Source organism: Theropithecus gelada, chromosome 10 (genome assembly GCF_003255815.1).
Source record: "Theropithecus gelada isolate Dixy chromosome 10, Tgel_1.0, whole genome shotgun sequence".
NCBI lineage: Eukaryota > Metazoa > Chordata > Mammalia > Primates > Cercopithecidae > Theropithecus > Theropithecus gelada.
In genome coordinates, this window is record NC_037678.1 from 32,063,509 (window position 1) to 32,088,210 (window position 24,702).

Below are 24,702 nucleotides of genomic sequence, written 5' to 3' on the forward strand. Positions count from 1 at the left end.
GAAAACTAGGGGTACTTTTCAAGATCCCCAGTGGATGTCTAACACCATGAATAGTTCTGAACCCTATATATACCATGTTTTCCCCTATAGTGTATATATATATACCTATGGTAAAGTTTAATTTAAAAATTAGAGCCAGGCACAGTGGCTCATGCCTCTAATCCCAGTACTTTGGGAGGCCAAGGCAGGAGGATCACCCGAGCCCAGGAGTTCAAGACCAGCCCTGTCTTGAACAAGGGAGACCCTGTGTCTGCAAAAAATAATTAGCTGGGGCCTGGTGCAATGGCTCACACCTGTAATCCCAGCACTTTGGGAGCCTGAGGCAGGCAGATCACCTGAGGTCAGTAGTTCAAGACCAGCCTGGCCAACATGGTGAAACCCTGTCTCCCAGACTAAAATACAAAAATTAGTCCAGGCATGGTGGCAGGTGCCTGTAATCCCACCTGCTCAGGAGGCTGAGACAGGAGAATCACCTGAACCCGGGAGGTGGAGGTTGCAGTGAGCCAAGATCGCACCATTGCACTCCAGCCTAGGCAACAGAGAATCTGTCTCAATAATAATAATAATAATCAGCCGGGTGTATGTCTACTGCATGTCTGTAGTCCCAGCTATTCAGGAGGTTGAGGTGGGAGGATCACTTGAGCCTGTGGCGTTTGAGACTGCAGTGAGCTATGTTCACACCACTGCACTCCAGCCTAGGCAACAGAGCCAGACCTTGCCTCAAAAAAAAAAAAAAAAGTATACTGTGATAAAAGTTATGTGAATGTGGTCTCTCTCTTACAATATCCTGTTGTGCTGTACTCACCTATTTTCAGACCACAATTGACCATGGGTAACTGAAACCTCAGCAAAACTGTAGATGAGCGGGGAGCTAGTGTCATAATAAAATGCTCATGAGTCCACACTGAGGTAAAGAAATTACTAAATAAACAAATCTCCCAAACAGAAGAATTCCACTTTATGCAGACACTCTACCATCAAGGAGGAGTAGATAACTCCCAGCCCTTTAAGTGTGGGCTATGCAGTGACTCCCTTCCTAAGAGGATAGTACGGAAAGGAGGGAAAAAGAGCCACTTTACAGGGGAAACACCTGACAGACACCGCCTCCGCCAGATGATAACACTCAGCATCAGCAGGGCCAGGTTATGCTGACCACACCTACCACGGACATGATGGAAAATCCAGGAATGGGCCGGGCCCATGGCTCACACCTCTAATCCCAGCACTTTGGGAGGTTGAAGCGGGTGGATCACTTGAGGTCAGGAGTTCAAGGCCAGTCTGGCCAACACGGTGAAACGCTGTCTCTACTAAAAATACAAAAATTAGTCGGGTGTGGTGGCACGTGCCTGTCATCCCAGCTACTGGGGAGGCTGAGGCAGGAAAATCGCTTGAATCCAACAGGCAGAGATTGCAGTGAGCTGAGATTGAGCCATTGCATTTCAGCCTGGGCAAAGAAGCGAAACTCTGTCTCAAAAAAAAAGAAAAAAAGAAAAAAGAAAAAGAAAATCCATCCAGGAATGGCACTCAGCCTTTGTGCTTTTCTTCCTAAAACCCATAACTTCAGTCTAATCATGAGAAGAACACAAGAAATCCCTGTAGAGGAACATTTTACAAGAGGCTGACCAAGGCTCCTCAAAACTTAAGGTTATCATCAACAAGGAAAGTCTAAGAAGTGGTCATAGCCAGAGGAGCCTGGGAAGACAGGAGAGCAAATGCAGTGTGGGGTTCTGGATGGGATTCTGCAACAGAAAAGGACATTAGGGCAAATTCAGGAACCCTGGATGAAGCCTGGACTTTGGTCACTAACAATGCATCGATCCTAGTTCATTAGTCATGTGCAGAGCAAGATGCTGACAGGAAAGAGGATTCAGAAATGCCTCCGTGCACAAGGTTCACACTCAACTGCTGCTCTTGGCCACAGTCTCACAGGTAATGTTTCAAATAAAATATATGGTACAAGATTCTTGTGCTATTTTTTCTTGTGTTACAGTTAATGGTATTTAATTTACTACTAATGTACTATGAAACCTCAATTCCTGTTTAAAGTTTCTGGCTTTGGAATTAATTTCTATCTCTACTCAAGGTGACTTAAACAGACTTAATGAGCCTAGGCAATATAGCAAGACCCCCATCTCTACAAAAAAAAATTGTTTTTTAATTGGCCAGTTATGGTGGTGCCCGCCAATAGTCCCAGCTATCTTGGTGGCTGAGGCAGGAGGATCGCTTGAGCCCAGGAGATTAAGGGTGCAGTGAGCTATGATCACACTACTGCACTCCAGCCTAGGCTAAAGAGACCTGTCTCTAAAATAAACAAACAAAAAAACAGACTTGATGCCAATTTTTACATGCTTCTCCCATCCAAATAATTTACCATCATATTTTTTCCCTAATATAAATTCATCAACAGTGCCCCCTCGTACAAGCTAGTACTATTTGGTTAAGCAAATGAGCTGATGACTTTTATGACCATCGTTACTTCCAGAAGGTGTCCTGTTTCTATGACAGTAGAGCAGCCAGCTGGGGAAAGAGCACTGACCTAACCACTGTTGCCCTGCACCAGCCCAGCCCACCTAATTTCTCTATGAAGTAGCACAGCCATTCTAGCAGGAAGATGTTGAATTGGCTGGTCCTTCAGGCCAGCAAGAACATGAAGCCAAGGCCATGAGGCCTGAGGCAGGCACACAGGTGGCTGGTGAATGGGCTCCCTCCCACCTCCTGCACATCCGGCACCTCCCAGGCTATGCCTGGAACCAGAAAGGCGCTCCCTAGTCAGGCCTGTCCTGAGCAGAGACCTCAGTGTCATCCCCTGCCTTCCTGGTGAGGACAGACAGCAGTAAAGCCCAGAATCTCAGAACTGTCTCCTGCATTGCAGCCTCAGCCGGCAACCTTGACCTCCCAAAAAGCCTCACACACACCACTCCAAGAAGCTGCATCAGACACAGTGCCCCGGGCTGTCCAGGTCAGTTCACTGGCACACATCTCACTGCTGCTGCTTCAAACCAGGAAACTGAGGTCTAGGCACACCCTTCCCCATCTCTGAAATGCAGGGGTATCAGTGGGGAGTCAGTGGCGGCAGTCAGAGACTAGCCCCCAACAACCCTTCTCAGTCACTGATGTTGTCTGCCCACCGAGGCCTCGGGGGCCAGGGTTGTTTCCACGGCCCTGGCTCTTGGCCGGCCCAGTACGGGGGTGGGAGCAGCCTGGTGAGTGATGCCCAGGCCCCCAAGAGGTGGGCCTGCCATAAAAAATGCCAAGGACACATCCCCCTCCAAGGGAGGCCAGACCTGCCAGGGAGGGCTGCATAAAAGCTGCACTCTAGCTACAAACAGGAAGGGATGAGCCTGCTCAGATGGTGAGGTCCCTATCCTGTTACCTGCCACTCATGACCACAAAGGACCAGACACCCTCCCCGGGCCAAGGAAAACATGCTGCACCTCCCTGTTTGGACCCACGGCTACCAGGGCCAGCTGCTGGAGATACCAGGACTCTGCTGGTGTCACCTGGCCTGGGAAGGACCTGAGCAGCTCAAGCTGGCCACACACCAGCCACAGCCCTGGCCATGGCCCCCACCTGCCCACGCCCACTGCAGCCAGCTCCCTGTCCTGAGCGCGGGAAACAGGTCTGCCAACACTAACTCAAACTTCACAAAGAAACCATTTCTGGAATGGGGCTCCGTTTGGCGATTCGGAGTCAAAGGCGCACTTCATAGCTCCTTTCCAAATCCCGTGCATTGTCAGGCCCTGTTCCCCTTTGAAGCCTCGCTGAGTGATTGAAGCATCTACTTTCTGAGGGGCAGATAGCACCGGGCTGGTAATCTGACTCTAAGCCACGGGATAAAGGTAGTTTGTTTCCTCTCAGCCCGTCTGTCAACACCTCCTCAGTAATTAGCCCTAATTATTACAGAGGGCCAGCCTCCCATTCGGTTATTAAATCAGAAATAGTATCACGGCTGGGCATCTGTCAACGCCCCGACTGGCGACCTTCGATTCATTGAATCCTCTGTCAGTATCCGCCTTTGGAAGCGCCCAGGCGGGCAGGGAGGCAGCGGCTTCAAAGATGCAGATCCCAGGAAGAATTCCAGGGAGGCAGGTAGGCAGGGAGGGCCGGTGCCCAGCAGCCTGATGGCGAGGGGGAGCCAGGCACCACCCCCTGGGCAGCAATACACAGCCCAACCCCAGCCATTTCCCACCTCCCAGGGCTGACCGATGTCAGTCTCTTTGTGGCGGGGAATAAGGTATGCCCCCAAGAACTCCTTCCCTTGGAGAAGAAAGCACCTCCGGGCCTGCATCAGGCACATCCGTCTCAGGGAGTGGCCTTGACTGACAGCTTGGCCTGAGGCCCAGCAAAGCCCTGCACCATTTCAGTGCAGAAAGGGGAATCTGAGCCCTGGCTGCCCAGAGCACTGGAAAGCTGGCAAATCTGCAAAGCAGAACTCAGATTCCAGCCGTAGACACGATTTCCACAGTGGAGCCAAGAGTGCTTCAGTCCTGTAGGCCCCGAGGAAGGACAGCCACCTGTCTCCCTTCTGGGTCTGGGTCTCTTCTCCATCCTAGAGAAATGGCCACATGCTCTGCCACAGGGGCCTTCTGCTCTGGCAACGCACCTCCACCCTGCTCCCCCAGGGAACGGCTGCCCCCCAGCAAGATTCACAGCCTCAGGCCAGGGGCTGGCGCTGACTTCACCTCACTTGGGGCAGTGGCCCACGTCCCCCAGGGCTGGCCACCAGCACTTCTCCAGAGGCTGAGACCCACAGTGCCCCACCCGGGGCTCCTGGCCTGCAGTGAGCCAGGTGGGGCCCAGCACGGTGCCTACAGGCTGAAGCCCACCAGGTCTGTGGTGCCCCTTCCAGACAGGCCCTGCATGTGAGGGAGGGTCCCAGAGATCAGTCACTTGTGCTGGGGACACGGCCCAAGGGGCGTGATTTGCTCTCGAGCAGAGGCAAGCAAGTTCCTCTCGACAGCCCACTGCAGCCTGTTCTCTCCAAGGCACTGCCAGTGCCTGCTGGGTGCTCTGCCAGCACTTTGGGTCCTCGTGGCCACCAACCACCACGCTGACAGGGCCAGGCCCCACTCGGCAGGGGGAGTGGGTCTCATGGAAACAAGGACATGGGTTAGTTTTCTTCCTTGGGGATGCCTGGAAGCCTCATGGCTGGAGCATGAGTGACCTGCTGGCCGGCCCCACAGTCAGCGGGGGCGCCAGGCAGACGCTGAGGCTGCAAGTCAGACTTCTCCTTCGCACTGGGATACGCGCTGCCTCAGCTGAGCCAAGAGGAAATGCCAGAGTGAGGAGCCACCAGGCTGCAGAGGCAGGCAGGATGGGCAGGCGGGGTCTCTCTGTGAGCAGGCATCTCTCGCTGTGGCTAGGGATGTCCGTCGCCCCAGGAGCAGGTCCCAGGAGCCTGGCAAGATGGCAGGAAGGAAGCCTGACTCGGGCATTTTTAGCCAGCCTGCCCTAGGCACTTACGGGCAGAGGCAGGAACCCAGCCAGCAGAGGGGACCGGCCTTTTTGCCCCGGGTGAACACACGGAAAAGCTTGCTGCTTTACGGGAAGCATGATATTCCCATGCACCAGTCCGGCCTCTGCTCAGAGGCCTGATTCATGTACGCCAGCTGCCGGTCCCGTCAGGGAGGGAGACAACACTCACAGAGGGTGCAGGATGGGGACCAATCCCCTGGGGCTGGTGCCACTGGCCTAGGGGATGGGGACGTGCGCTGGGAACTTGGTCGGAGTTGGAGGAGGGTGCCTAAGCACGCTGGGGCTGACACTTTCTGACAGGGACTTGCCTGTGTGGCTCCTCCTGTGGTGGAGGCCACCTTGGGTAGAAAGGGGAAGTCCCCTAACACACACAGGTGATGGTGTGGCCAGGTGTATGTCTCATCAACTCCCGACCACCCAGCTGTGTGCAGTCAACTGTGCACATGCTTACACATGCATGCCAGCAATGTGCTTGCCACACCCACATCCACAGACACGCGAATGAGGACAGAGGCCAGCCTCCCACTCGCTCTGCCCCGTGGGTACTGCGTGTGGACCCCTCACTGAGGGGTTCCCCATGCACAGTCTGTGATGAAGAGTCCTAGCTCCACAACCCACAAACACTCCCCAGTCCCCCGCACTGTTCAAACACACAGGTAAGGTGGGCAGCGCCAGCACAGCAGGGGGCACGGGAGTCAGATGTCCTCTGCACCCAGCTGGCAGCTCCGCCAATGGGGACACAGAAGAATGTGGCAAGTGCATGAGCACCCACCACCCACAGGCCCCAGGCCTGTGATGGGGGGTCCGTGAGGCCAGGAGGAAAGGAGCAGGCCAATGAGAGCACCCCGCAGGCCTGGGCTCTTCCCTGGCCAGCCCCACCCACCACGTCCCTGTAACAGAGATGATGTAGCCCAAAGAAAAACTAAGGGAGCAACGGGCCCTGCCGTCCTGGAGAGGCTGTGCAGTGACACGGCACCCCCAAGGCCTGCACCAGGAGAGTGTGAGCACTGCTGGGGCTGGGCAAGGGCCACGACACCATCATCTCTGCCTCTGCATTTGTGATCCAATGTGTTTTCAAACTTGCCAAGACAACTGGAAGAATGGGGGCATGGAGGGCTTCCCTATGAGATAATCAAGACTTAAAAGCTAGAATAACTAGTAAGGGACAGATCAGACCAGAGAGCAGGCAGGTAGGCTAGGCACGGCCCATGGGTGGCTGCGGCCAGGCTGAGTTGCTGCAGCCAGCAGCTGATGCTGAGGCAGGCTCGTGCCTTATGGAAAAAGGTGAAATGGGATCCCCTGTCGGTCAGGACATAATAGGTTATGCTGTGGAAAACACAAGCCCCAAACTCAGTGGCTTCACACATCAAAAATTTATTTCTTGCTCATATTACATGTGCATCGTGGTCGGCAGAGGGGCTCTGCTCGTCACAGGCTCTCGAGGATGACAGCAGACCCCTCCCTTCCGCCAGTTACACTTACAGGTGGACTCGTGGTTGAATGTCAAAGGCAGAAAGTTACAACCTGGGAATACAGGATAATGCCTTTGTCCCCCCAGGCAGGGAAAGATTTCTTAAGTGAGAAACAGCGTCCCGTACAGCACAACTGGGCACTGCCCACCCAAGAGCCAAGGCTTGGCCATCCCCACTCCTCAGTATGGGCCCCAGAACCCAGGGCCTGGGGGACTCTGCACACAGGCATGTGGAGACCATGGAAGCCTGACCAAGATAGCGCTGCCAGGAACAGCAAAGACAAAATCAAAGAAGCCTATCTGGGGCACTGCTGTGGGCGGAACTATGTCCCTTCAATATTCTTAAGTTTGAGTCCTAACCCCTAGTACTTAACATTTGAAGACAGGGTCTTTATTTTTTTTATGTTTTGAGACCAAGTCTCGCTCTGTTGCCCAGGCTGGAGTGCAGTGGTGAGATCTCGGCTCACTGCAAGCTCTGCCTCCCGGGTTCACGCCATTCTCCTGCCTCAGGCTCCCAAGTAGCTGGGACTACAGGCGCCCGCCACCACACCCGGCTAATTTTTTTTTTTTTTTTTTTGTATTTTTAGTAGAGACGGGGTTTCACCATGTTAGCCAGGACAGTCTCAGTCTCCTGACCTTGTGATCCACCTGCCTCGGCCTCCCAAAGTGCTGGGATTACAGTGAAGACGGGGTCTTTAAAGAGGTGATTCAGGGTTAAATGAGGTCATGAGCGTGGGCCCTGATCCAATAGACTAGTGACCTTATGAGCAATTAGGACACAGACACAGGCAGGGACATGGCAAGAAGGTGGCTATCTCCAGGCCAAGGAGCAAGGCCTCAGGAGAAACCAACGCTGCCCACACCTTGATCTCAGGCTTCTGGCTCCAGAATCACGAGGAAATGTCTGTTGTTTAAGCCCCCCCGCTAAAAAAGCTGGGGTGGTCCTTTGTTGGGCAGCCCCAGCAGACAAACAGGTATGTTGCCCTGGGATGGATGCAGGCCCCTCCCATCCTCCCATCCTCAGCAGCACCAACCAGCCCCACGCTGGGTGGCTGCTCGTACTTCTCCATACTGAGCACCCCAGCCCACAGGATGATCAGCCGCTTCCATCCTACGGAACTCAGGTGTGGCTCTGTGGCTTCCTCTGGCCAGGGCAATGGAAGTGGGGTGACACACATTATTTGTGGCCTGCTGTGGCCTTTCCCCTGCCTCAGTGAGCATGGAGAAATACATCCAGGTAGGCTCTCGTCAGCACAGGTCTGACAGGCCCCAGCCATAGTGGCACACAGGTGTGAGCAAGAAATAAGCAGAGCCAACCATAGCGGCACTGTTGGAGATCTTTGTTACTGCAGCACAATCTGGCTCATGCTGACTGATCCTGCAGGGTAACAGCTTTATTTGCCTTGCTCCTTTATTGCTGGATCTTTGGGCTTTTCCAGTTCTGCTGTTCAAAAAATAGTGACACCCATGAGGTGGACATCAGACGGCCCAGGCAAGACACTGTGTGGGTACCATTCTCATTCAACCCTACTACCCACCCCATGAGGAAAAACTGTGGTCACAGCTCAAAAAGGTCAGGGAAAGACGCTCAGCTTGTGAAGGGAGAGGAGAAGGCAAGGCCACCCTCCAGTCCCTGTGTTTTTTTTTTGTTTTTTTTGAGATAGAGTCTTGCTCTGTCACCCAGGCTGGAATGCAGTGGCCGGATCTCAGCTCACTGTAAGCTCCGCCTCCTGGGTTTAGGCCATTCTCCTGCCTCAGCCTCCTGAGCAGCTGGGACTACAGGCACCCACCACCTCGCCCGGCTAGTTTTTTGTATTTTTTAGTAGGGACGGGGTTTCACCGTGTTAGCCAGGATGGTCTCGATCTCCTGACCTCGTGATCCGCCTGTCTCGACCTCCCAAAGTGCTGGGATTACAGGCTTGAGCCACCACACCCGGCCTCCAGTCCCTGTTCTAAACCCCCATGTAGTGGCACCAAACCATGACTATCCCTGACAAGAGTCTTCATGCACCAAGTAAGTAGTCACAGAATGTGTGTGCCTAGAATTGTTATGTGGTCAAATTGTAATATTGTATACTCCCACTAATAGTATAGAAGGCCCAGTTCTCCATACCTCCACAACTCTGGGCATCTAAAACTTTTAAAATCCTGGAATCACAGGCAAAAAAAAAATTCACCCATATTTCCCTCTAGTCCTTTTATAATTTTAACATTGAAATCTTTAATCTGGAATATATACTGGCATAAACAGGGAGGCACATACATGGCTTCACTATTTTCCAGAGGGCCAACTGCTTTTACTGAATAATCCATTTTACCCTCATTAATTGGAAACACCTCTAGCATGTACTATATTTCCATATTTATTCAGCCCTGTTTCAAAGTTCTCTATTCTCTGCTCATCTGTCCACAACATCTAAGTGCTTTAACTATTGTGGCTTTATAAAATATTCCAATATCCCATAGGACCTTATCCTTACGACTTCCTATTTTAAAGTTTTCCTTGGAGACAGGTACTTTAAACACCATCTCAGAGGACCCATCATATCCCATCTTCAGGAAATAAAATCTCTGGGTATTTCCAAGGGAAGTGAGGGACAGACACCATGATTGGAAAGCAAAGCCAGCACCAAGGCCTGTCCCTGAGCACGTCCAGCAAACCCCGCCAGGCTCTGCGGCTCCTGAGCACCTGCCTTCGGGTCTGCCAGTGTGTGGGGGCCAGGAGAGAAAAAACAATCCCGGGAGAGTGCCTCCTCTCCTGGCTCTTGGTGCACCTCCTTCCCCAAGGAGCAGGAAAGCAGCTTGGTCATCATGTCTGAAACCAGGTGCTGCAGCAGCTGGCAACAAAGCCACTCTGAAAGGGGCTGTGTGCACTGCCTGTCTGGAAGGCTGTGCCAGAGTCCATCCTTGCCTCCACCCTACCTGTGCAGGAAACCTGGACGTCATCACTTCGAGACCCTGCCTCCCTTTCTGGGGAAAGCCCAACCACAATAAACAGGACCCGTTTTAATTAAAAACCAGGTCACCTGAACTCTCCCGTGGACTCTCACGCCTCCCCCGCTGGATGCTGCGTGACTGGCCCGCAGACACATGGCAGACCGTAACTCACACATGCCCAGAAGTTGCCTGGGTCCCAAGGGCAGAAAAGGCCCAAACCCCAGTGGGACAGGGTTCAGAAGAGAAGGCACCAATCTCAAGCTGAAGGATCCACTTCAGGTCCACTAAAGGGAGATGGGGAAGGTGGCCCGTCCAGAAGCCTGTGGGACAGGGTAAGGGTCAGCTGGGTGACTAGGCTGTCCATCCTAGAGAGCAACTCCGGGTTCTACTGCCAGACCCACAGGCAATCCAGGCCACAGTGCACCGGAGGCAGGCATCGGGTAGCAGTCTGACCCGACCCACAAAAGGGTGACTGGGGCCTGAGCCATCAGATGGAGGGCAGCTGTGTGACCTGGCACAGAAGCATGGGGCTGGGCCAGGATGTCCAGGGACTTCCCACATCTGACCAGAATCAAGACTGAACATGGGTTTCTTCTGCCAGCTCACTTCCTTTGCTACCAGGGCTATACCCCCTTTCTAAAAATAGCTTCCCACCTATTTCCAAGGTTTCCAGTTGTTTTATCTACAAGGTATCTGTGCCCTGAAATAACTCACACATAAAACCATCTGAACCCAGAGCCTTTTTTAGTGATAGTTACCATAAAATAATCCCAACAATTTCTATTTTTCTAAATAAGTTTTTTGTGTGTGTGTGAGATAGAGTTGCACTCTTATTGCCCAGGCTGGAGTGTAATGGCGTGATCTTGACTCATCACAACCTCTGCCTCCTGGGTTCAAGCGATTCTCCTGCCTCAGTCTCCCAAGCAGCTGAGATTACAGGCATGCACCACCACACTTGGCTAATTTTGTATTTTTTAGTAGAGACAGGTTTCTCCATGTTGGTCAGGCTGGTCTTGAACTCCTGACCTCAGATGATCCACCTACCTCGGCCTCCCAAAGTGCTGGGATTACAGGTATGAGCCACTGCTCCTGGCCAGTTTCTGAGTAAGTTTAACCAGATACTTGCTAATTAGTTTTTTCTAAAATAGTTGGCTGTATTTCCAATTCACATTTCTGCTTTTTCTTCCAACTTTTCAGGAAAGTGTTTTGTTGTTTTCACAACTGTAAAACGGAAAGGGACTTGAACTTCTTGTCCAAGCACCAGAGTGGAACACACTGCACACACTGGGTGGCTGTACCTGCCCATCCTGTGGTAAACGGCTCCAGGGGCTTCCAAGCTCAGCTTCCACTAGAAAACCCCTCCTTGTGTGGAACAGGTCTTTCTTCATTCCAACCCTCTGGGCCTGGGGCCTCACAGCTCTGGACTGCTGCCTGGTCCTCACTTCACCTCCAGCTCTCGGAAGTCAGTTCTCCACCTGCAGAGCCACCCACCCCCACCTACTCAGCCCCAGCTCCTTCGATCAGACCCTTGGACCCTCAAAGCCCCTGCTAGAAACCACATCTGCAACGCTGACCTGGAATGCTCAAGGCCAGGCCTCTAATCCTGAGAGAATGGGAAACAAAGACTCGCTGGTAGGCAGCCACTGCACCACAGGCTCAGCCAGTAATCCAACACATGTTTAATGAGCACCAATTGTGTACCAGACCACAGAGCTGACTAAGACAGAGCCCCTGTCCTGGAGGGTCACAGTCCGCCAGGAGGGAGATCCGAGTCATTTACACCACTGGGGCTTCAGTGCTGAATCGACCATGCGTGCGAGTGCGGAGTGCGCAGGGGACAGCAGCACAGCAGCAGGGAAGAGGAGCCTGCTTCAGAACACCAGGCCCGACTACTACAGCGTTAACACACAAAGGGGGAATGCCTGCAGCTGAGCCTGGCAAGGGGCTTGCATCCTATCTTCCTGCATCCAAACCTCCCAGTTGCCCAGGACTGCTGGTAAACAAACCCACAGGAAACATCATTCTCTGCCAAGATGCTATCCCACTCATGCAGCAGAATCAAAGTGACTACTTCCTCCAGGCAGCCTTCCTCACATTCCAGCTGGGACAGAAATCACAGGGAGCGGAGAAGGTGGGGTTAGGGGGACAGACACAGAAACCTCATTCAGGAACCAGGTCCCAACAGGACAGACGTGGCAGACCCAGTTCAGTCCCAGCCAGTGTGGAAGACACCAAGGGGGGTGTTTTATGGGGGTGGAGGTGACAAAGATGACGCAAGTATCTGCTGACAGTTGCCCTACAAAACGACCCCCTCGTGGGAGCAGGCCTGGGTGGGACGGCACTCCCAGGAGATGGGCAGGGATGCAGCCGAGAGCAGGCAGGAGCAGGGAAAGGGCACAGGGTGGAGGTCAAGCTCTGCTGGAGTAGGGGGAGCTGGTTCTGCTCAGCGCAGAGTCCAAAACAAGAGCATCTTGCCCAGCTATGGGGTCTGAAGTCATCTGGGGACACCACTCTGCTTTGACTGGGGACTATGGGGCTCCTGAGCCACACAGGCCACTTCATCACGAGGGGCACCATTGTTCCCACCTGGGCTGCGCTCAGAACCCAGGAGAAAGTGGTGGCTCTCCTGGGGTCTCCAGGGCCTCCACCACCTACTGTGGGGTACCTAAGGACACCTCCTGGTCTCCCTCTGTCTCCAAAACCTCCTCCTCTGTTTTCTGGGGTTTTGGACCCCCTGGATGAGCGGGGTCTGGTCTCTGGGCAGGAGGATTAGCTGACTCCGACAGTCTAGGTTCAGGTGTGGGGGCTGCCTCCTCTGGCTGGGAAGAGGCTGGTTCCACAGGATGAGGCTTGGAGCTACATAGAGAACTGGGCAGAACTGGGGGCTCCTTGGGCCCAGGAGTGCTCTCCTTGGTCAGCTGCTGCTCGAGCAGAGCACTTCTGGATATAGAGTTGGACCCAGACACAGCAGGGGTGGCCATGGCGGCTGGTAAAAACCTGGGGGCAGTACCCATGTCGAGTGCCAGGCCCTCTAAGAACCTAGCTAAGTATTGCCTCACCACAGGCAGCTGAGGGGCCACTGGCAGCTGGCTGGAGGCCAGGGGCAGGGGACAGGGAACCACGGCGTGGTACTCAGCAAAACTGTTCGGGTCTTGAACAACTTCCTTGAGATCCTGGCAGAAGAGCTCGTAATCGTCAGGCAGGGGCAGGTCCCCATCAAGGTAGGGGGCTGCCCAGGCCCGGGCTCGGCCTGTCAGGCGCCTGAGGATCTCGCAGACACAGCTGATGTTGTCCTGATAGTGCTCAAAGCGGAAGGACATGTAATCTCCCAGTTGGGCCAAGAAGCGGTCCAGTAGCCACGGGGAGCCATCAAAGGTGCCTGGGTCTGAGCCTGGCACCCAGCAGAAGTCCACCCTGTGGGGTCGGGAGCCAGGCAAGCGCCCAGCTAGGGTACCCCTTTCTGCAGGTTTACCGCCACGAGCGCCACTAGCTGTGCTCTTCTGCTCCATGGTTGTTCGCACACACACGGGGTCCCCGCAGCAGGGCCGCTCAATCCAGGGATCCACAAGGGGGGTGTATGCCACCCCAGGAGACGCCTGGTCCATCTGCTGCCATGGGTGTGCGTTGGCATAATTGGCAGCTGCCCAGATGGGAATGCGAGGGCCCTGCTGACGGCACCGGCCACGAGGCATGCTGGGCGCAGAGGGCAGAAGAGAGGAGAGCCAGCACTGCGGGGGGGGCGGGAGGTGGGGCGGCGTGGACAGACGTGGCTTGCACGACACAACAGGACAGGGATGGCTGAACAGGGCGTGGTAGACCCGCACTGGTCCAGGCAAGTGCTGAGGATCAGGGAGCTGACAGCTGCAGCCTCAGGAGAGCTGAGAAGAGCTGAGGGACTGTCAGTCGCAGGCCATCATCCAAGGCAATCTGTCCAAAGACAAGGTGGGGGAGAGCAGGAACTAGGCCTAACCATCACCCACTGAACTGGTGGGAAGAGGCAGCAAGCGGGCAACCCTCTGGTACCCAACTAGGAGCTCTGAGTGGAAGGAGGTGCCCAGGGGGCTGGCCTGGGAGGTCTGAGAAGGTGGGCAAATGCTGCCTATGACATTGCAAGGGCAAGGTAGAATGACAGACGCTGTCAATTTCAGAAGAAAAGGGGCCAGATCAGAACTGTCAGGGAATTTCAGGATAGCAATAGTAGCAACCTTTCACCGAGTGCCCCATTTGCGCCACCTCCCCAAAATGAAGTTGGTACTAGTATTGTCTTTGGGGCACACAGTGGTGAAGTAACTTGTCTGCAGTCACACACCAACCCATAAGTGGTGGAAGCAGCAGAAACTGGCTGGAGAGATCACAGGCTTAACCACTATACAGCACGCATATTATAAACTACGTTTGTCAGGCCAGGCGCAGTGGCTCAAGCCTGTAATTCCAGCACTTTGGGAGGCCAAGACGGGCGGATCACGAGGTCAGGAGATCGAGACCATCCTGGCTAACACGGTGAAACCCCGTCTCTACTAAAAAATACCAAAAACTAGCTGGGCAAGGTGGCGGGTGCCTGTAGTCCCAGCTACTCGGGAGGCTGAGGCAGGAGAACGGCCTAAACCTAGGAGGCGGAGCTTGCAGTGAGCTGAGAGATCCGGCCACTGCACCCCAGCCCGGGCGACAGAGCAAGACTCCGTCTCAAAAAAAAAAAAAAACAAAAAAAACAAAACTACATTTGTCTGCTGAGTAGGCTGTAGCCACCCCAAAACTCTGAACAATGCACAGACCGCGTCATTAGGCTCTTTTACATCCCAGCACCAGGCACACAGTAGGTCCTACCTGCATCCCCGACAGCAGCAGTGAGCCTGCTATTATCTGCTCCCTCCTGACCCCACATGCTTTCCAAATTCACCTCTCACAACTGACTGCCACCTGCAGGCAATGCCACCCCCACCCCCAAACGCCACCTTTCCACAGTCCCCATTCCAGCCACAGCAGAGTATCCCAGCCCCCCACTGTAAAATCCTGGAACCCCACTTGCTGTGTCTGCTCCCACAATTCCAGTCACTTGTGCCTAGGGTCTGGGGAGTCCCAGTCTGATGGCTGGACCTGCCCCGCCTTCTCCACGCAGCAGTTACCTAGGAAGCTCCACAGCCAGCAGCCAGTTCTATTCCAGTGCAAGGAGCCCTCCCCTGGGGCGCTCACACTCTCCAGCCTAACTCTATCCAGCCCCCTCCCCAGTCTCTCTGCAAACGGAGGCCCACTCACGACCTCCATGAAACTCTCTGCCTCACCCCGCACACAAACTGCACTGGCTCACTGGGAGCACAGGGCCTGCACACACCTTCATCCCAGATCTCCTATCCGCTGGCCATTCCCCCTCAGGGTGAGTTCCTCCAAGGACCTCCCAGGGTGGCCTGCAGCACTAGAACCTGCCAAGGCCACTGGCCCTACCTCCACCACCCAAACACTGGAACCCCTCAGGTCTCACCCCCCTCTGGGGCGGGTCTTTACCTGAAAGCCCAGCCCATGACCCTGGCTTCCCATCTTACTGCAGGATTATACTAAGGCCTGGGGGCAGCAAACCCACAGGACAGCACGTGAGTCCAGTACACTGACTGAAAAAGCAGTAACAGGCCCGATCCAGGGCCCAGCTCCTACCACCAGCCAAGGTTAGGTATCCAGATTGCCCACAATGACGACATCCCACGCCCAGGAGTCACAGTGTGCTACCCAGATCTCTGCCTTCCCTTCTTCCCAGCCCCCACCATGCCCACTCACCTGCGCACCTGTGTCCCCTGCAGTCTGGGAGAAGGCTTCCCTGCACCAGCCAGCCGGGCGTGCTTCGGGCCTGAGCTTTCCTAACCCTGGGCCCCACTCTCACCATTTTGAGAACCTTAGCACTCCCACGCCTATCAGTCTGTTGTTCCCCCTACTTTTCTCCCCACACTGCCTGGCACAGAAGACTTTCGGCCCTTCTGGACTGGTCAGCACTATCCTAAAGGGGTAGGTACCACGGCGCATGTGTAGGCAGCACAAGGCCAAAGGCAGCACCTGGGAAAGCTGGGACGTTCTCTGATCTGGGGAGACCCAGGGGCCCCAAGAACAAAACCTGCCCAAAGCCTTAAAGCAAGCTGAGTGCAGACGACCGCACCGCCCGCCCCCCAGCAACCGCCATGCAGGAAATACGAGCTCACAAGGCCCACGGCAATAAGAAGCCCACCCACCTGCGACTACGCGAAGCGCCCGCGAAGAGGGTCCAGGGATCCGTAGCTAGAGACCGGGGGACGGGCCTCCCTCCGAGGGCGAGAGTCCAAGCGCCACCTAGAAAGTGGAGAACGAGATCGGCCGCCGTGAGGCCAGGCAAGGCGCGGGCGCGACCTCCCGAGACTGCGAGAATGGCCCGAATGTCTCCAGGTGCCCCCACAAACCCCCGGCGCGGACCGAGAAACTGAGGCCCGCAGACCGAAGACACTGCGACCCAGGCTGGGGCTCCGAGTGCCCCTCCGCGGATCAGAAGTCGGGAAAAGACGGAGGGGCGTAGCTCCAGGCCCGCGCGCACAGAGTTCCAAGTCGGCCGCCCGGACTCCCGCCTCCACACTGACCCTCCTGGAGCAGTCGGCGACGCCCGCTCCGAGCTGCGCCGTGCGGCGTCCAGCGCCCGACTACGCAGCGCAGCCACGCCCCCAGCGTGCGCGCGACCGCCTTACGACCCCGCGCATGCTCCAGGTTCGCCCCACGCGCACCTCCCAGCCAGGCCGCGCGCGCGCGCGCGCTCAGCCCGCCGCGCCTGCGCTGTGTACAGTGTAGCTGATACCTCGCAGGCGCTCGCGGTCCCTGCTGTCGCGGTAGCGCCGCGCGGTGGGTGATGGGAGAGCGCGCCCATTCCCACGCCGCGCCAAGTGCCACGGGAGCAGGTGGGGCCGCGTGTACAGGCGCGGGGCGGTTGGGCCAAAGCTGCCTCTCATGATCCTCAGCGGGCGGTGCCTGGTGGTCCCTCAGATCCGGGAAATCTGCACCTCGCTGTGGCGTAGACCAAGGGGCCGATGCTGCTTCAGCCCGCAGTTACTGCCCTGGCGTCAGCCCGACACTGGGGTGCTGCTGGGCGTTGAGAGGGCTGCTGCGGGGCCGGGCTAAGCATGGGGGGCTGCAGGTGTCGGAGCGGATGTAGGCATAGCGGGGCTGCTGGGCCTCGAGAGCGCCCTGGAACGGCATGCCCGCAGAGTGCGTCTCATCACCCGTTGCCGGTGCCGGGAACCTCGTTAGTACCCGGTTCGATTTGCTGCAGCCCGGGCGCGAGAGGCAGGGGGCAGGCAGGCCGAGAGGACCCTGTACCTACATGCCTGGGGGCTGCAGACGGCTCTGGGCCTCCTTGTTGTGGGTGTAAGTGTGTGCTTCCGACTCAGGAGAGGAGAGCAAGGGCGGGCTACCAAGGCCTCCCCACAGGGCTGTGCCCAGCCTAAGCCTGCCGAGTCAGCACCCAGATCCGGGACAAGATAGGTGAGGATGAAGTGGTGCTCTTCTCACTTGCACGAGCCGCCCCACGCCACCTCTCCTCGGTTTCACGGTGCCTAGAGAAGAGGTGGGAGAGGGTGCAGGCGCCCCAGCTCAGGATCTAATGCCTGTGGGCCAAGGACCTGGATGCAGGCCAGGAGTCTTTGGGGCCACGGCAGGCAGCCGGATTCACCGGAAAGTGACGCTTCTCAAGGGGAACACACACGTAACACACCAGCTCCCCTTCTGCCCTGGTCCAGTGACTCCTTTCATGAAAGCTCTCTGAAATGTTATCTGCATTTACACCCAAACTCACTCACTTTGATCCCTGAAACGCGAATCAAAGATCACATTGTACCTTCCCTGGGTCTGTGGGGCTTTCAGCAGCCTGGGCCAAAAATAATAAAAGTGGCACCGAGCCAGGAAACGCCTCCTTGAAGTGGGAAAGAAACTTGAATTTTTTTCGGTTGTATCTTTCCTAATTGACCTGATAATTTAAACTTCCTCCCTCAAGGGAAAGGTGGGGGTTCCCGCAAATTCAGCTTACCTCAGCCTCTAGGCAGCTCAGCCTACAGCTTAGCGCCCATCAGCAGAGTGGGCAGTGGGCCTGTGCAAGAGATGAATCCAACTGAGCCAGAAAAGCCCTTTTTTGGTCCAAATTTTTTTTCTTTCAGGCCTTGTCCTGTGTATACCAGTCATGCACCACATAACATTTTGGTCAACAAGGGACCACATATATAACTGGTCACCCAGTAAGCTATGGTTACTTTATTATTGAAGAAAGAAAATGTTTAGGCCAGGCGCGGTGGTGGTTCACGCCTGTAATCCCAGCACTTTGGGAGGCCGAGGCGGGCAGCTCATTTGAGGTCAGGAGTTTGAGACCAGCCTGGCCAACATGGTGAAACCCTGTCTCTACCAAAAATACAAAAAGCCGGATGTGGTAGCATGTGCCTGTAATCCCAGCTACTTGGGAGACTGAGGCAGGAAAATCACTTGAACCCGGGAGGCAGAGGTTGTAGTGAGCTGAGATTGTGCCACTGCACTCCAGCCTGGGCAACAGCAAGACTCCGTCTCAAAAAAAAGGAAAATGTTTAATATAAATATGGTGCAGCTTAAGTGTACAGTGTTTATAAAGTCTGAAGTAGGCCGGGCGCGGTGGCTCAAGCCTGTAATCCCAGCACTTTGGGAGGCTGAGACGGGCGGATCACGAGGTCAGGAGATCAAGACCATCCTGGCTAACACGGTGAAACCCCGTCTCTACTAAAAAATACAAAAAAAAAAAAAACTAGCCGGGCGAGGTGGTGGGCGCCTGTAGTCCCAGCTAATGTAGTACCAGCTACTTGGGAGGCTGAGGCAGGAGAATGGCGTAAACCCGAAAGGCGGAGCTTGCAGTGAGCTGAGATCCGGCCACTGCACTCCAGCCTGGGCAACAGAGCAAGACTCCGTCTCAAAAAAAAAAAAAAAGTCTGAAGTAGTGTACAATAATGTCTTAGGCCTTCACATTTACTCACCACACCCACCGCAACTTCCAGTCCTGCACCTCTTTTCATGGCAAGTGCCCTAACCAGTCATTTTTTATTTTTTGCGCTGTACTTTCACTGTACCTTTGCTATGATTAGGTGCACTAATACCGCTGTGTCACAGTTGCCTACATTGTTCAGTGGAGTCACTGCAAGTTTGTAGCCTAGGAGCAATAGGCCTTACCATATAGCCTAGGTGTGTAGTAGGCTCTACCATCTTGGTTTGTATAAGTTACTCTATGATGATCCCTCCATGACAAAATCACCTAGTGACACATTTCTCAGAATGTATCCCCGTAGTTAAGTGACATATGACTATTTTTTTATTGTGGTAAAATATAGTAACATTTACCATTTTAGCCATTTTTAGGTGTACAATTCAGGAGCATTAAGTACATTCATCCTGTTGTATATCCAGTGATCACTACTTATTTCTAGAACTTTTTCATCACTCCAGAAACTGTACCCATTAACTCTTCTTCGCCTCCCACCCCCATCCCCTGGCAACCATCATTCCATATTCTGTCTCTGTGAATTTAATTACTCTAGGTACCTCATGTAAGTAGAATCATACAGTATTTATCATTTTGTGACTGGATTATTTCACTCAACGTGTTTTCAAGGTTCATCCACATCGCAGCATGTGTCAGAACTTCCTTCCTTTTTAAGGCTGTATAATATTCCATTGTACACTTGACCACGTTTTGTTTATTCATTTGTTGGTTGACACTTGGGTTGTTTTCACCTTTTGGCTATTGTGAATAATGCTGCTATGAACATTAGTGTATAAGTGTATGTTTGAGTCCCTGCTTTCAGTACATAAGAGTGAAATTGCTGAATCATACGCTCATATTTTGTTTGACTTTTTGAGAGATTGCCAAACTTTTCCCTAGCAGTTGAACCATTTTATATTCCCACCAACAGTGCACAGGAGTTCCAACTTCTCCACATCCTCACCAACACTTGGTTACCTTCTCTTTTGTTTTGTTTTTTCCTAATAGCCTCCTAATGGTATGAAGTAGTGTCCCATTGTGATTTTAATTTGCATTTCTCTAATGAATAGTGAGATTGAGCATCTTTTTCCTGTTTTTGGCCATTTGTATATGTTCACTGGAGAAATGGCTGTTCAAGTCCTGTGCCCATTTTTCATTGGATTTTTGTTCTTATTGTTGAGTCATAAGATTTTTCTAGATATTCTGGATATTAATCCCTTGTCAGATATATAATTTGCAAGTATTTCTCCATAGGCTGCTTTTTCACTCTGTTGATAGTGTCTTTTGAACACAGAAGTTTTTCATTTTCATTAAAATATCATTAACTTAATTTCACTAATTGCATTAATTTCCAAGTCCAATTTGTCTATATGTTGGTGGTAGTGGTGGTGTTATATCTAAATCATTGCCAAATCCAATGCTATGAAGTTTTGCCCTATGTTTTCTTCTAAGTTTTATAGGTTTAGGTCTTTATATTTAGGACTTTGACCATTTTGAGTTCATTTTTATATACAGTGTTAGGTAAGGATCCAGCTTCATTCTTTTGCATGTGAACATCCAGATGTCCCAGCATGATTTGTTGAAAAGACTATCCTTTCCCTATCTTGGTACCCTTGTTGAAAATCATTTGACGTATATGCAAGGGTTTATTTCAAGGCTCTCTAGTCTGTTCCATTGGTCTGTATGTCTATCTTTCTTTTTTCAGGAAAGTACAGTGTTCAGACTACACAGTCTTGATTACTGTGGCTTTGTTGTAAATTTTGAAATCAGGAAGTGACAAGCCTCTACGTTTGTTCTTTTTCAAGATGGTTTTGGCTATTAGGAGTTCCTAGATTCCGTATGAATTTTAGGATGGGTTTTATCTTTCTTTCTTTTTTCTTTTTTATTTTATTTTATTTATTTATTTTTTGGAGACGGAGTCTTGCTGTGTCGCTCAGGCTGGAGTGCAGTGGCGGAATCTTGGCTCACTGCAACCTCTGCCTCCCGCCGAGATCTCGGCTCACTGCAACCTTCACACCATTCTCCTGCCTCAGCCTCCTGAGTAGCTGGGACTACAGGTGCCTGCCACCACGCCCGGCTAAGTTTTTGTATTTTTAGTAGAGATAGGGTTTCACTTTGTTAGCCAGGATGGTCTCGATCCCCTGACCTCGTGATCTGCCTGCCTCGGCCTCCCAAAGTGCTAGGATTACAGACGTGAGCCACTGCACCCGGCCTTTTTTTTTTTTAACTAGACACAGGGTCTCCCCTGTTACCCAGACTAGAGTTTAGTATCCTGATCATAGCTTACTGCTGCCTCAAATTCTTGGGCTCAAGTGATCCTCCTGCCTTAGCCTCTAAAGTACCTATGACTGCAGACATGTGCCACCACACCTGGCTTTTTTTTTTTTTTGGTAAAGCTAGGGTCTCGTTATGTTGTCCAGGCTGGTCTTGAACTCCTAGGCCCCGCAAAATATCGGGATTACAGGCATGAACCACTGAACCTGGCCTGTGATAGGTTTTTATATTTCTAAAAATCACTGTTGGGATTTTAATAGGATTGCATTGCCTCTGATGATCACTTTGGGTAGTACTGACATCTTAACAATATTAAATTTTCCAACACAGGATGTCTTTCCATTTAATTGTGTCTTTAAATGGATATAATTGAACACAGGATGTCTTTCCATTTAATTATGTCTTCTTTAATTTCTTTTGTGGTTTTCTGTGTACAAGTCTTTCACCTCCTTGGTTAATTCCTATGTATTTTATTCTTTTTGATGCTATTTAAATGGAACTGTTAATTTCTTTCACGAAGTGTTCACTGTTAGTACTATAAAGAAATGCAACTGATTTCTGTGTGTTGATTTTGTATTTGACAACTTTGCTGAATTTGTTATTCTGTTTTTATAGAATCGCTATAAGATCATGTCATCTGTAAAAAAAGAGAATTTTATTTCCTATCCAATGTGGATGCCTTTATTTTCTTGTCTAATTGCTCTGGCTAGGACTTTCAGTACTATTTTGAATAGAAGTGACAAAAGCAGGCATCTTTGCCCTGTTCCTGATCTTTCGGGAAAAGCTTTCAGTCGTTCGCCATTGAGTGTGATGTTGGCTGTGGGTTTTTCATGTATGGGCTTTATCATATTGAGGAAGTGTCTTTCTGTTCCTTGTTTATTATTGAGTATATTTATCATGAAAAGGTGTTGAATTTTATCAAATGCATTTTCTGTATCAATAAAGATTATCATGTGTTTTTCCCCTTCTTTCTGATAATGTGGTGTATTACATTGATTTCAATGTATATATTTTTTCTTTTTTCTTTTTTGAGATAGGGTCTCGCTCCATCACCTAGCCTGGAGTGCAGCAGCAGGAACACGGCTCGCTGCAGCCTCAATTCCTGGGGTCAAGTGATCCTACCCCCTCAGCCTCCCGAGCAGCAGGGACAACAGGTGTGTGCCACCACATTGGCACTTTTTTCTTTTTCTGTAGAGATAGGGTCTCCCTATGTTGCCCAGGCTGGTCTCAAACCCCTGCACTCAAGCAATCCTCCCACCTTGGCCTCCCAAAGTCCTGGGATTAAAGGGATGAGCCACCATACCTAGTTTCAATGTATGTATTTTTAAATGATTTTAGGCCATGTGTGGTGGCTTATGCCTGTAATCCCAGCACTTTGGGAGGCCAGGGTGGGAGGATTGCTTGAACCCAGGAGTTCCAGACTATACTGGACAACACAGCGAGAGCCCATCTCTAAAACAAATTTAAAAATTAGCTGGGCATAGTGTTGTACACCTGTGGCCCCAGCTACTCAGGATGCTGAGGCAGAAGGATTGCTTGAGTCTGGGAGGTTTGGGGCTGCAGTGAGCTACGATTGTGCCACCGCACTCCAGCCTGTGCAAGAGTGAGACCCTGTCTCAAATTAAAAAAAAAAAAAATGTGGAACTAAATCCTTTGGTGTCCATCAGAGGCCCCGATGTCATTCCCAGAAAGGAGTCTCCTTCCTGCCCTGCTGGTGGCGCTGCACCCTACATGACTCCTTTGGATACCTCAGAGACCCTTCCGTCTTAGCCAGAGCAGGGAGGTGGCTGGGCACCCAAGCCTGGTGACCCTGGCGCTGTTTGTGCTTCATCCCTTAGAAACCAGTGTTCTCTTTGTGGGTTTCCTTCCATTCTTTAGTTTTGTTTTTTTTTTTAATTAAAAAAAAAATTTTTTTAGAGGCAGGATCTCTGTTGCCCAGGCTGAGTACAGTGGCACAATCATAGCTCACTGCAGCCTCAAATTCCTGGGCTCAAGTGATTCTCCTGCCTCAGCCTCCTGAGTAGTGAGGACCACAGGCATGAACTACCATGCCTGGCTAATTTTTAATATTTTTGTAGAGGTGGAACTCACTCCATTCTCTTTTTTTTTTTTTTTTAATTGAGGTAAGACTTAAGTCTCCGGTATGAACAACAACAACAACAACAAAACTGAGGTGAGATTGACTATAATGGAAGGCACGGATCTTTTATATATTATTTATTTATTTATTTTTATTTTTATTTTTTTTTGAGACGGAGTCTCGCTCTGTTTCCCAGGCTGGAGTGCAGTGGCCGGATCTCAGCTCACTGCAAGCTCCGCCTCCCGGGTTTACGCCATTCTCCTGCCTCAGCCTCCCGAGTAGCTGGGACTACAGGCGCCCACCACCTCGCCCAGCTAATTTTTTGTATTTTTTTTTTTTTTTTAGTAGAGACGGGGTTTCACCGTGTTAGCCAGGATGGTCTTGATCTCCTGACCTCGTGATCCGCCCGTCTCGGCCTCCCAAAGTGCTGGGATTACAGGCTTGAGCCACCGCGCCCGGCCTATATTTTTAAAAAATATTATCAGGCAGCCCCCCAAACCAGAATAGGTTTGAAGAGACTCCCAGAATGCACAGATCTTAACAGCACGGTTTCATGACTTTTGTATGCGCAGACCACTGCCACATATGAGTAAGCTATGGAACACTCCATTCCCTGAAAGTACCCCCAGGCCCCGTTCCTCACAGGCACCATTCTGATTTCTACTCCATCGCTTTACTTTGCTCACTCTGGAACTTCTCACAAACGGAACGCTACACTATAGAATCCTGAGTCTGGCCTTTTCCAGTATATACAGCATTTGCAAGATTCATCCATGTTGTAGTCACATGTATCTCATTTGTTTTTTTATTTTTGTTTGTCTTAAGGACAGTGTGATAGTAAATCTCATTTGTTCTGAGTGCTGGGTAGCATCTTACTGCATGACTACAGTTTGTCTGTCCATTCTCTCTCTCTGTCTCTTTCATTTTTTGTAGAGATGGTGTCTTGCTCGTTGCCGAGGCCAGTCTCGAACTCCTGGTCTCAAGTGATTTGTGTGCCTCGGCCTCCCAAAGTGCTGGGACTACAAGTGTGAGCCACTGTGCCAGGCCCCTATTCTCTTATTGATGGACATTCTTGTGATTTCTGGTTTGGAACTATTGTGAATAAAGCTGCTCTGAACATTCTTGAACAAGTTCTTTTTGTTCACCTAAGGTTTCATTACTTCTGGGTCAATATCTAGGAGTGGACTTGCTGGATCATAGGGTAGGTGCATATATTTAACTTTTTTTTTTTTTTTTTTTGAGACAGAGTCTCGCTCTGTCGCCCAGGCTGGAGTGCAGTGGCAGATCTCAGCTCACTGCAAGCTCCACCTCCCGGGTTCCCGCCATTCTCCTGCCTCAGCCTCCTGAGTAGCCGGGACTACAGGCGCCCACCACTGCACCTGGCTAATATTTCGTATTTTAAGTAGAGACGGGGTTTCACTGTGTTAGCCAGCATACAGGATAGTCTCGATCTGCTGACCTCGTGATCTGCCC

The 24,702-nt window shown here is 52.0% G+C and overlaps 2 protein-coding genes across 5 annotated transcripts in view; both read right to left on the minus strand.

Moving 5' to 3' along the window:
• Positions 1 to 16,591, minus strand: part of GNB1L (G protein subunit beta 1 like) — a 70,914-nt gene extending 54,323 nt beyond the window's left edge. The window contains exons 1-2 of one of the 3 annotated variants that reach the window (XM_025399619.1): positions 16,474 to 16,591; positions 16,096 to 16,192 (exon numbers count right to left, since the gene is read on the minus strand). The gene's annotated coding sequence lies outside the window, so the exon portion shown is untranslated. The other 2 variants (XM_025399621.1, XM_025399620.1) reach the window with 2 other exon arrangements.
• On the minus strand, positions 10,696 to 16,537 carry RTL10 (retrotransposon Gag like 10). 2 transcript variants are annotated; one of them, XM_025399617.1, is made up of 3 exons: positions 16,474 to 16,537; positions 16,096 to 16,192; positions 10,696 to 13,810 (listed from the first exon to the last, which is right to left on the minus strand). In XM_025399617.1, exon 3 carries the CDS (start codon positions 13,573 to 13,575, stop codon positions 12,535 to 12,537), a length of 1,041 nt encoding a protein of 346 aa, XP_025255402.1. In that variant the 5' UTR covers positions 13,576 to 13,810; positions 16,096 to 16,192; positions 16,474 to 16,537; the 3' UTR covers positions 10,696 to 12,534. The 2 variants fall into 2 exon arrangements, with proteins under 2 accessions (XP_025255402.1, XP_025255403.1); XM_025399618.1 differs by lacking the exon at positions 16,474 to 16,537 and adding an exon at positions 16,313 to 16,470.
• Positions 16,592 to 24,702: the final 8,111 nt, after the last annotated feature.

What these genes read in the sequence shown, in the direction of transcription:
- RTL10 (XM_025399617.1), bottom strand. Translation starts at nt 13,575, where the DNA reads ATGCCTCGTGGCCGGTGCCGTCAGCAGGGCCCTCGCATTCCCATCTGG.